Below are 13,330 nucleotides of genomic sequence, written 5' to 3'. Positions count from 1 at the left end.
TGCTGTTTTACACTGGCACAACTGTCCATTTCACTTATGTTTGAATAACACGTTGTTTTTAATGTCCAGAGTTCAGTTTATTTGAACATTTTGTTCGGACAGGGATCCTGTTTTATATAGAGGAGCAGCATTCATCCAGACAAGATTCAACTAAAGTAACCGAAAAATTAAACTGTACTCACAAGATAGTGTGTGAGTGGAGCAAGTTGTCACATATATTGTAATTTTGTACAGTATAATAATTGCAATATTTGTTGGTTTGATATTTGCATGTTACCATTTAAAGGGGTTAGTTCACCCAAAAAATGAAAACTCTGTCATCATTTAATCACCCTCAAGTTGTTCCAAACCTGTATGAATTTCTTTCTTCTGCTGAACACAAAGAGATATTTGGAAGAATGTTTGTAACCAAGCAGATCTCGCCCCCCCATTGACTACCATAGTATTTATTTCTCCTACTATGGTAGTCAATGGGGAGCGAGATTTGTTTGATTACTGACATTCTTCCAAATATCTTCTTTTGTGTTCAGCAGAACAAAGAATTTCATACAGGTTTGGAACAACTTGAGGGTGAGTAATTGATGACAAATTTTTCATTTTTGGGTGAACTATCCCTTTAACATGTATGTTGTTTCATGAATTTTGTTTCAAAATTGTTTTTAATAAATTGAGCTGAGAAACCTATAATAGGCTGTTTAATAGCAGGTTCCATTGTTTCGACATAGAACATGTTTCGACATAGAGGTTAATGTGAGTTAAATTAACTATATATATATATATATATATATATATATATATATTACCCTCTCTAATCACGTTATAAATGTTCAATGACAATAATGATCATATTTTATTGGCTCTTCGGTTGGACTAATATTGACCCATGTAGTTGCGGGCATATTCTCTCATGTGTAACATGCGCGCGCACACAAAGGTTCACTTAGGAACAGTAACAATTAATTTTACTATATGGGAAGTTGATTAATGTAATATTCATGTAAACATTATATATAGCTCTTGCTCAATCTTTATCAGCCTCACCGCGCGCATGTATGCTGCCTAATAATGTATTTTCTTGTTATGCCATCTTAAACAAGTGCACATTTTCAACATAAAATGATAGGTGCTGCCAGACTTGATTTACCTTTAATAAAAAATTAAATCTAATTTTAGTCCGAGGTCACCTGTTGAGAAGGTGCAAATTGCTTAAAATATTACAAGCTGAGATCATAACGCACACACACACGCACCCGCGCGCGCTCAGTGTGCATGTAGTGTAGAGTGTCTCCATCTGTGTGTGCGCTTTGGTGATGTGTGTGTGTGTGTGTGTGTGTGTTTTCTCAGCCTGGCACACACTGAAGTCTGCCAGCGGACGCTCGCGGTGGCATACCGTGACAGTGCAGCTTTACCGGAGTGAGCCAAACGAGAGTCGCGTCCATCCATCCATCCGTCCAGCCATGAGTCACCGGGGAAAACGGACACATTCGCGCTCGGACCTGTTATTCGCGTGACCATCAAGCGCATTAAGTTTAGCGTCTGGGTATAGCCGCGGGAATAAGTGATTTTCTCCTGGGTTGGATCACGTTTGGAGCATAAGTCGTGCGCTGCGCGTCTCCGCCGCTCATCAGATGATGCGTGTTCACGGGTCCTCCTCCGGTACCTCCGGCATTACTCACGCACCGGCGGAGTGAGAACAGCTGAAGATGATCCTCAGATGAACAGGTCGGGGAAACTTTTTCTGGAAGATGTTCAGGGGAGCTGCGGTCTTCGTTTGGATATCTGACGGCCACGACGATGAGTTTGTTTAAACGCACGAGAGGAGGAAATTTAACAGGTGCGTAATTGTCACTCGAGCATGAATCCCAGTGGCTTCTGGCACCTTCTCCAGTTCAGAAGCTCTTTGGAGATCACTCGGGGAGCGCGCTAGTTGATGGCACTGCGCGCCGGGAGGACTTTGCTGTGGCTCGGGCAGGTTTTGCGCAGAGTTTCGCGGCTGCAGGGCTTGTGGTCCCGGCGCTCCAGCAGTCTGCTGTGTCTCTCGGCCAGCCAGGACCACGATCAAGGGACCTGTTACAACCGCAACCGGTGTCCGAAGACGCATCAGCAGCACTGCCCCTATCCGCCCTTTCCGGACTGCTGCTGCGCCTTCCCGGGGGATAAGAGGGGACATGAACCCCTCAGCCGCCGGTTCCTGGTGGCCATGAAGAGGCAGAACGTGCGGACGCTGTCCCTGATCGTCTGCACGTTCACCTATCTGCTGGTCGGGGCCGCGGTGTTTGACGCGCTCGAGTCGGACTTCGAGATGCGGGAGAAGGAGCAGCTGGAGGCGGAGGAGAAGCGCCTCCAGGGCAAGTACAACATCAGTGAGGATGACTATAAAAAGCTGGAGACCATCATCATGGAGGCCGAGCCTCACAGAGCAGGGGTCCAGTGGAAATTTGCAGGGTCCTTTTACTTTGCCATCACTGTCATAACCACGATAGGTGAGTTTGGGCTCCTTTTCTGTGTGCTTTTCGCGCAAGGTGGCGAAAAGAGTCTAAATGCACCTCGTTTGGATACAAATGTGAGGTTTATTAGAGCTTTTTTGCACTTCGTATGGTGAGATGGACATCTCCGTGGCGCGTGCAGCGTTTCAGCGGGAGGAAAAGTCCAGACTGGGGTTTGTCTGAGATGAAGGGACGTTATCAATGCGCAGAAAGTCGCTGTTATTATCACACCACAGGTGTGTCATTTGTTGCATCATTTCAGGAATCACAAAAACTACATGAATAACTAGTCCGGGCCTGTGTAGTTTATGAGTCATTGGCATAGAAATACATTTCTTAACTGTTTAAGTGGTGAATTTGATTATGTAAACTCTTTATTTCAAAACTCCACTTGAAATTTTATTAATATTGAACAATTATAGCATGATATAATGTTTAATTTTAAGTTAATGTTCATTCAAATAGCTTGAAATGACATTAAACTTGATGAATGTGCACGAGCTACTGATATGTTCAGCATTACTTAATGTTAGTCAATGACTTAAACATGGGCAACACTAATTATTTAAAATATTGTTGTTAAGTTTATAAAGATATACAACATTTGACAATTTGGCATGATCCTCTACAGCATATGTGATAGTGCAGGCTGTGGGGAAGTTTGTAGTTCAGTCTGGTGTAGTGCAGTGCCGTGGTGCTGAAAGAACAGCGCACCGAAACAACGAGCACCGCGCGACATAAAACATTCATAATGCGTCCTTATGATCAGGCGTCTTGACAGTTCATATGAGGACATGAGACGTGCTGGAGTGGCTCTGTAATGTCTCTCTCACACACACGCGCGCGTGCGCGCACTACAGGGTCAGATGAAGGCCAGGGTTTTGCGTGTTGCAGTATTGTATCTCTGATTGAGTTCATTTCTCAATGCATCAACAGTCAGTGTCATTAATGGTTCAGTAGAAACACTGTAAAATCAATCCTGATGCAACAGGTGCCGGTTACAGCTCCAGCTGGGTCGCCTCTCACACATCATGCACATTATTATTGCAGCGTTTGCTAGGCAGAACTGTATTGCGGATATAGTTCTGGCTTCATCCTAAACCCTTCATTCTTAGTATGAAACTTGTGCTGTGAATTCAGCTCCAACTGCTTAATGTTTAGACTCAGATTTTTGATTTGTAGATCAAAAGTTTTAACTTACATTAATAGAATATTCACCATTTAAATCTAGATGGTGATTGGTGATTGATATTTGCTCTTTTTTGCATCTTAAGTATCTATATCCACCTTTATGCTGCAAAGATTATGCTGAGTGTCATGACAACAGCAAAGCAGCATTTGATTTACACAGAACCATGAAACTCAAAAACTTCAGCACTATTTTTGTGCTGCTTTGCAAGAATTACATTTTCTACAGAAAAAAATACAAATCTAGTTCAAAATGCAACTCTGCAGCACCAAATATTCTCTCTCTCTCTCTCTCTCTCTCTCTCTCTCTCTCTCTCTCTGTGTGTGTGTGTGTGTGTGTGTGTGTGTGTGTGTGTGTGTGTGTGTGTTGCACAAGATCAGGTGCTGGTTTCCTCTCACAGATTGAACATGTTGCTTTTATAATCAGTGTTTGTCATTTTTGAATGTGTACACGTTCCTCATTTTGAATACACATTTATTTTAATGCTGGTTCATTCCTGTTGTGCAGCACATTTTGAACTCTTTTCTGTTTTAATTAAAGGGAATATAAAAGGGTAAACTGAACTTATATATGTGCTCTGGTCAACATTATTCATTTTAATCTGATTATTTGCATAATGTAAAGAACGCAGGACATAAATAAAGAGGTCAAATAAGTCAATGAGTAATTGACAGTTAATAGAACGGGGCAGGGATGATGTCAAAACCCGGAAGACTAATTCGCCACTGGTTCACTTGAGATTTTCCTATGGGGTTTTATAATGGGGTTTTTCAACTTTTGAGTGTAAGGTCTGTGGTAAACATAAGCTGATGATACTTGAACATTTTGTTCTACAACGTAAATTACATAAACTCATATCGATAATGCGAATTTTGAAAACATATGCCTATGTTTCTAATCAACTAGATAAGAATGTTTGGGGTGTGAGTGTGTGCAGTTTACATTGTAGAACAAAACGTATAAGGATCGTCAACTTATGTTTACCACAGACCTGATTTTACTCAGAAATTGAAAAACCCCAGTATAAAACCCCATAGGAAAATCTCAAGGGAACCAGTGGCGAATTAGTCTTCCGGGTTTTGACGTTATTCCTGCACCGCTCTGTTTACATGAGGGTTTTGATTACTTGTTTTATTCATCTTTTGAATGTATAAGATTCAGTTTCTGTCATTTTGTCAAACAGATGGGAGTGAGCTTGAGAAACCAGCAAACGGCACAAAACGCCAGAATTCTTCAAATCTTTCACTTTTCCATGATGATTTCACTTCCCACTTCCTGAAGGATGATGTCATCAGGCTTTTGTTAGTTTAAGGGATTAACATGGTTGGAAAGTGATACTGAGGACACAGGAAAAAAATGAATACCAATTAAAACAATATTCTAAAATATATTTACTTAGAGTAAGAAAAACCCCTAAAGAAACACCTGTAGTATTTCTTAATAAATAGCCTGTTTTTTATGTTAAAATTAGAGCAGGACCTTCCTCAGTGTCTTTATATACACAATTTCTTACATCTCAAAACACATGAATTCAATCAACCAATTATAGACTCAACTGACAATTAACAAATCCGAAGAAGGAGGAGAAGTTGAGAGAAAGAATAAAAACTATAAAAAACTAGACAGATTAAGTCTTCATTCAATCCATATGGTTGTACAGTGTTGAGACGAAAAATCCATTTGCTTTCAGTTTGTAATGATTTCAGTTCCTTATGCATATAACGACGCATATACTCTTCCACAAAAAGACAATTCATCAACTGTATGATTTTCCTCTGTGAAATTTTGAGCAACTGGTGATTTACTATCAACTGTATTTATAGCACTTCTGTGTTCATTTATGCAAAATCTCAGTTGATGATTGGTCTTACCCACATATTGTAGGCCACAAGGGCAAGAAAGCAAATATATCACATTTGTTGAACGACAATAAATAAAATGACTGATTTCAAATTCCTGCTTTTGTGAGTTACGACAAGTCAAACAAATGTCTACATAGAAAAAAAGCCCACTGGACCTCTAATTGTTTTTAATGCATTTTAACAAAAGCTGTGTCAGCATGTACCAAATAATAAAAATAATAAAATATTGAATATCTGATGGGCACATGTGAATGTAGTGAATAACAGGAACGCTCAGCGTCCACACAGCAGGTATACTGTACAGAATGTTCGTTCTCACTGTGTTGATGGCGTTTTAGTGGTGTGTGAACAGCAGCTCTTGTGTATAATGAATGAGCGTCTCGAGCGTTCTGTGAAAGGACAGACGCTAATGCACAAACTGTGTTCTGCTGTGTGCAGTTGTGTACAGTAAGCTCAAGAGAAATGTGCAGCTGAGCACGCAGTGATTGTGGACTGAATAAACAGTCTGTTGCTTTGTGCTTGTAATTGCTGGTCATTTGCCGTGCGCAGATAATTAGAATATAGCTAATGGTTTTGATTTCATTCTTTACTAATGCATCAGTGATGTGGTCAAGTGAGCGACTCCATACAGCTTTATTTCATACTTTACCATGGTAATGCAGTGTCTTTTGGCCATATACTATGGTAATGATAAAACCATGTTTTTTGTTCCAAGGTAATAATGCTTTAAAATACTAAGCATTTTAAAGTGTAAAATATTATGGTAAATATATTTAAAAGTACCATGGTGTGGGTGTGTGTGTGTGTGTGTGTGTGTGTGTGTTAACACCACTGCAGTATTGCTCAAAGTATCATAGATCTGATGAATATATTAGTAGCTTAGTTTGAAATCCAAACACAACTTTCCATACCACCTGTTATGTATTTCAGATGAATTCTGGTTTTGTATTTGCAATAAATGTGGATTTTAAATTAAATTCATATAGGCTACATTAAGACTAGCCTTAAAAAGGGATTTACTAAATTAATACAGTTAAGCAGGGCATAAATCATTAAGACTAGTCTTACAAGTCAGTCATCAATTTTTTTTTCTTTGAGACTGTTCATAACTTTTTTAAGTCAGTTACATAAAAACATAGATTATCCTAATTTCATACTGAAAAGTAAGATTGACTGCCTCTTGACTAACTGCTAGTGGGTCATACTAGATCTTAAGACACTGTCTTAATATGATGGCTATGTTTATGCAACTGGCCCCAGATCTTTTTCCAGTTTAGTCTGTTTAATTGAGATTATTTCTGTTTTTAGATGGACAATCACACAATTTAATGATGTCAATAAAATGTATCCTATCTCCATTTAGCACACTTTTCTGATTTTATCCAATCAATTCCTGGTGGATAAAATCAAAAATAAAATGTCCGATAATGGAAGTAAAATAGATAAAAAACGGCATTTATGTTGACTTTAACTTTAGCACAAACCAGCTTATTACATTAATATAGGGTGTTTTAGGATATTCAATTACAAAGAATGTACAAAGGCCACATTTAAAGCTAATTTATAAAACAGTTAGTTCCTGTCCTTGATTCTAATTGGTCAATAGCTGTGTTTTATTCACGATAAAACAGGGCTATGACCGCTTCACTCAACGGTTCTGTGTATCACGACACAACACCCTTAGCAACCACTCTTAGCAACGTAAACTGTTTGTTCTCAATTGATATTGTTCATTGAAGCTTACTGTATTATGTAGAAGAGTATTGTGAGAAATAGATCGAGTGAGCGAGTTTATTACCTGCATTCAGATTTAGCATTTTCCTTCAGGTCAGTCCTGTGTTCATAATAAAATAATCTGTTTAAATGTCCGATGCAATATCTTGTCCTTTTAACAGTTAAAGGGTTTTCCCGTGACTGACGGCGCTAGTCAAATCATTTGTCACTTGTGTCTTGCTCAGTGTTCACAACAATTCTGTCTTTTCAATATAAAAATCTTCACTACTGACTGACACACTCATAAAGACAGTCTTTGCCGCCATCTAATGGCGTAATAATGTAACTTCTGTTGCTGTTCACAGTCTACTATTTTTTCTGGCGGAAGGTTTTTAGTGATTTTACTTCATGAAAGTTGCATTGACACATATTTTTTGGCTTTAATATTTGTATTGTGTGGTAACCGTGATAAAAGCAATAAGGTATGAGAGGCTGTGCTGTATCATGAATAAGTCACGGCTGAAGGGGTTGCAACAACGCCCTTCAGCCGTGACTTATTCACGATACAGCACAGTCTCTCATACCTTATTGCTTACTTAGAGTCATTTCTGTTCTTTAACCTTTATGAGAAGTTTTCACATGTAGTGTATTGAGCACTTAATCTGAGAATAATTCTGCTTGCATTGCTTTTTAATTCCTAAACAATCAGTAATTCAGTGGGTGAGATGTCAGAATCACTGGGCTTAGATGAACACCGTATAATTTTATTCAGTTCAGTACAATGAATTCAATTGAGCTGGCACATTCAGTCCATCACTGCTGAATGTATCTGCACAGAGATGGAGAATTGTGGCCTGTATTTGAATTGATCTCTTGAGTTTGTATTTTGAAATGGAACTGGCTCCATCCTCAAGGGACCAGGTGGCTCAGTTTGGCACGTAAAAAATGCACATTAGCAATGTAAAGTTTCAACATGAACGCAATTCGCTTCTTTTCAATATGATAGGCCATTAAAGCTGTGGGACAAGAGTGGGCTGTATTTCAATCTTTAAAGGCGCATTAAGCGATTTCTGAGAAACGCTGTTAATATTTGAAATCACTAAAACAAACACGCCCCTACCCAAAAGGATAACACACCTATCTTGATAGCTCCGCCCCCAAATCCATGAACGAGCTATGCATCATGAGTGGACACACCCCTTACTGCTGATTGGCTACAAGTGTGTTTTGGTGCTCTTTGTGCTTGATGTCCGTTTCACTTTCAACAGCATTTCTCAGAAATCGCTTACTGCACCTTTAATACAATATCAATTTCATTATATTGTTTTTAAAAGTACATTTTTAAGATTCAAATGAAATATTTAAAACAAGAGCAAAATTTTTAACACAAACTAAATCCACTGTTGTTAGTTTGCTTGTTAAATCAGTATTGCTTTTAAACTACATTAGTTTGTCAGCGCCAATAGCCTCGTGGGCAGCGCCGACATATAGCTGCATTGCGCTTCCAGAGTTTGAGTCCCGGCTCAAGGACCTTTCCCCATCCCAATCATTCGTTTGTTGTTACACATTCAGTGGCCAGTTCAAGTGAGTGAAACACAAACAGACTTCATATAGGTCCAAAAGGTATATTTCTGTATCTTAAAAAATTAAAAACATTACCTGAGTAATGCATTAATTAGCTACAGTTCTTTAGGTGATGATACACAGGGCAACTTTTAAACAATGTTGTCAGACAATGTTGCAGAGCGATGTTGCTTGGACACTTTTCCATTGAGAATGGGCAACAAATATCTATCTGGATACTTTGGATCGAAATTTGTTGCCCAATTGGAAAGTGCCAAAGCAACATCGCTCAGCAACATTGCCCGGCAACATTGTTCAAGAAGTTGCCCCGTATATCATCACCTTTAGACTTGTTGATTTAACCTTGTTTCTATCTATCTCTCTATCTATCTATGATACTTTATCTATCTATGATACGCTCTGCCCACAGTATCGAGTGACAGTATGTTTTTAATAATTAACAGATTTATTAGTTTTGATGAAATAGAGAGGCCAGTGGATGTGCAGTAGTGTGTGTATGCATGTGGGGGGTGGAAATGTCAGGGTAGCCTCGAGCCTTGGTTTCCGTGGATACACTGTGTGTCTTGGTCATGTGTGCGGCGCTAACTCGGCGTCAAGCAGATTGCCCGGGGAGCTGGTTCCACTTGCCGTGATTAATTGCTCGGAATGTTTCCACCTTTCCGCAGAGGCTGAGTGCGTCTGAGTTTGTCCAGGCAGCATGTGCTGTTCCATACAGAGGCGCCCCTCTGCTGGGCATCACGTTTTACCCACAATACACTGCTCTGGGTGAGTTTTGAGAGCTGGAAAGGGTCAACCTCTGGGCAGTGGAAAAGAGGCCTCTGTAGGTTTAAACTATTTGCTTGCACTCTAAAATGAAAGAAATAATGCACCAAAACTAATGCCTTTCAAGAGTACAAGTAAATACTTAAGTTTAACATTTCAAAGTAATTATTTATTATATTACATAGTTTTGCTTTATTGGCAGTGGTGTGAAGAAAAATGCAGCCATTTCTAGCCTGGCCAGTGGCAGCAGTGGAGTAAACTGTGACTGTCCTTGGACTAAGTGTAACACGCAAGCTTTATCAAGGTCAGAAATTAACCAGGGCTCTGGGCAAAAATGACACCAAAAGGAGCGAAAACATCTCATTGTGAATTCCTACATTTATTTTTATCAGTGTTTATTTATTTTATTTTAATTATTTTTTTTATAATTTGATTTATTTGATATATTTTATATAGCTTTAAGTATGCATGTTCTTATTTTATATATATATATATTTTTTATTTGCTATTTAACATTTGCTATTTAATAATATTTTATTTTTTATATTTATTTTTATTTACTTTCTAACATTTGATATATTTCATATTTTATTTTTATAATTATTGTATTATTTGTATAACATTTCATATGTTATATTTTTATATTTATTTATTTTTATATTTATACTTTTTAATATTTGATATATTTCATAATATTTTATTCCAAGCCTCAGCCTGATCATTGTGCTTTACAGCTCTTTATTTAAACAATTAAGAAATAGCCATAATTGTTCAGATTGACAATTTAAGTTAATTGATTAAATTGAAATATTAGACATAAATGTTAATATATAAGTTATGTGTGTTTTTACTAGTTTAAGAAAAATGTGCCATTGTAAATGTATAAAAATGCCTCTTAAAACCATTTATAGGAGGCAAATATTACCAATAATAATAATAATAATAATAATAATAAAACACTTATTATATCTGATCTACTATATCTTGTGTCCAGCAAATCAGATATGTCGCCTAATTCATATTTATAATGACACAGGGTCCTGTAAATGTGTCCTCCCACAGATCGATCCTATGCTCCTGATTGCAGCCATGAGTTTGGTTTAGGATCTGTTTGACAGGCCAATTTTTGGAAAACCTGTTTAAGAACAGTCATTACTCCTTTCGGTGACGTCAGTGGCACAGAAATGACACGCTTCTCCCTTCAAAGCTATTCAAGGCTCCATCTGGCTGTCCACAAACACAAGAACGTGCCGTGTGTGATCGGCTCCTCGGGCAGCAGAACGGCTGATGTCATTCAAGAGTTCTAGATCTCTAGAGCATTTAGAAAATGTAACAATTAACATTTCCATCACAAGTGTTCCTGTTCCATAAAGCACGTTTGATTGCACAAAATGTAAAGTTTGTAGCGAGCGGCAGCATCTTGGATCAACAGCAGTGGCTTTCATCAGCGTGTTACCGTGGAAGCATTAGACCGCTCACACTCCTTCTCTCTGCTGCTATTTTTAGCTCCAGCTCTACAAGCCCACAGTCACACTCGGTTGCTTATCCAATAAAGCTAAATCGATTTTCCAGTAATTTCCAACATGCTCCGTTTATCAATAACTCATATAGACTGTATCATCTGATGAAAGATCCTTATAGTATCTATCTATCTATCTATCTATCTATCTATCTATCTTGTGTCATTTCTAACATGTAACTAACTACAACAAGTACCATGGTAATACTATTTATTTATTTTGGCATGGCGGGATTTTAAAGTACTGTGGCAGCTGCATCATGGTACAGCTATGGTAATAATATGGTACTTAGAGATATGCCATTGTATTTTCATTTATATGGTACTTGCAGTTATACCATCATGGTACATGTCCAAAACATGGTAATTTTTTTATAATACGTTTTGTTGTTGTTTTTTAAACGAGTTCCATATAAATACCATGGTTTTTATGTAGCATGGTAATACCATGTTTTTGGGGTGTGGTATCATAGCAATACCATGATTTGTGTACATTCCTGGAAGTGCATGTAAAATATTAAGTCATTTGATTATATGATAATAATTAAACCCACAGTACTAATTTTTCGGTTGCACTTTATTTTACAGCATGTAGCCTACTTAAGGCCCGTTCACACCAAAACGATAACTATAACGAAAACTATATTTACGTCCACACCAACGAACGATAACGATCTGTCTATTCCAAGTTTACGCGCTACGGTTTCAAAGTGTGTAAGTTACAACATGTTTTTGCTGTTCATGTTGCATTTACATTTCTTTAACCAGCAGATGTCCTCAGCATGCTATGTTTCGAGTAAATAGCCGATCTAACAGTGAATTTAGCTGCCGAAGTCTATATAGTGGAATAAAAACAACGCCTAGTCTTTTCACTGCAACTTCAAAGGAAGCAAAACAATGTTACTGAAACTCGCGCTGGATAACTTACCTGAGGTAATTTTATTTTACTCTGTTTGCTAGCCTGGCATATATCGTTAATACTTCTCACCATTTATTCGAGGGTATGACTGATTGTTTATCAGTTTTCTTCAAAGAATCCTTAAAAAAAAGGGGGTTGACTTGTCAAACGATGGCTTTTCTGGACCTCGGCAAATAACTTCTCCGCAATGTCGGCCATTTTAAAAGCGCTAGCCCTTAAATTAGAATAGTTTCTGATTGGCCTTAAGTGTTTTATCGTTCAACAGTGTTCCCAACGATATTTGTTTCTCTATATTGTTAGCTGCTATTCTTTCATATTTAGAACGATTTTTAGAACTATATCTTTATCACTATCTTTATAGTTATCGTTCTTGGTGTGAACGGGCCTTTACAGTGTACTTATACCTTAGAAAGTACTGGTAATTCAAGGTAACTACATGGGTTAAGGTTAGGTTTAGGGGTAGGTTCAGGGTTAGTATATAGTAGTATGTACTTGGGGAACAGGACTGTAAAATAAAATCCTACCAATTTTCTTTCTTTCTTTCTTTCTTTCTTTCTTTCTTTCTTTCTTTCTTTCAATTTTCTCTCGCTCTCTCTCTCTGTATCACTTGTAGCTCACTGCTCTGAGCACAGGGGATGATTTGACCTTGTCTCTTTCTTTCTCTCTCTCTCTCTCTCTCTCTCTCTTACATCTAGTGACTCAGATCATCTTCCCGTTCACGGAGAACTGCGGACATCTTTTCTAGATGAATTTCAGACAGTGTTACGCTGCTTTTTTCACAATACCTTCTCTATTGCGTAACAGTAGCTGCATGGCACTCGGCCATTTTTATGAGTGATCTGTTTTTCAATTAAGTTCAGCCGGCTTGCCGTTGAGGTCTCTCTCTGCTGACTAAACATGCGGTCACAACGCTTTCGTCGAGGGGAAATGGATGGTGCTCTTAAAGGGGTGTTTTGTATTGTAGTACATTGTTATTGATGGGGGTTTTAACAGGTCAGAGTTAAATGCTGAGCGCTGCTGTTTTCGCACACACCACACTGGACAGGTACTGCACTTCACTGACGGGTCAAGCTAAACGCTAGTGCTCGGGATTGAATAAGATAAAATTGCAAAATATAATGTATTGATTCAGACACGCTTTGTGTGCACTCTCTTAAATTAAAATAAGCCACAAATATACTTCCTATTGACCTTTACAGTGCAACAAATGAATCTTATGAGAACTGATTAAGCAGAATTTGGTTGTTTAAATCTTGGCTGTTATATATCATGTAAATATATCTAAAATATTTTAGT

At 38.1% G+C, this 13,330-nt stretch overlaps 1 protein-coding gene across 1 annotated transcript in view; it reads left to right on the top strand.

The window, feature by feature from the left end:
* The first annotated feature begins 844 nt into the window (after positions 1–844).
* Positions 845–13,330, top strand: part of kcnk9 (potassium channel, subfamily K, member 9) — a 47,419-nt gene continuing 34,933 nt past the window's right edge. The window contains exon 1 of the mRNA XM_051873539.1: positions 845–2,483. Coding sequence (XP_051729499.1) covers positions 1,931–2,483 — 553 coding nt within the window. The 5' untranslated portion in view covers positions 845–1,930. The remainder of the gene's footprint in view (positions 2,484–13,330) is intronic.

The sequence above is a fragment of the Ctenopharyngodon idella genome, chromosome 19 (assembly GCF_019924925.1).
Source record: "Ctenopharyngodon idella isolate HZGC_01 chromosome 19, HZGC01, whole genome shotgun sequence".
NCBI classification, from domain to species: Eukaryota; Metazoa; Chordata; class Actinopteri; order Cypriniformes; family Xenocyprididae; genus Ctenopharyngodon; species Ctenopharyngodon idella.
The sequence above is the reverse complement of the archived record's forward strand: the minus strand, read 5'-3'. Positions and strand labels throughout refer to the sequence as shown.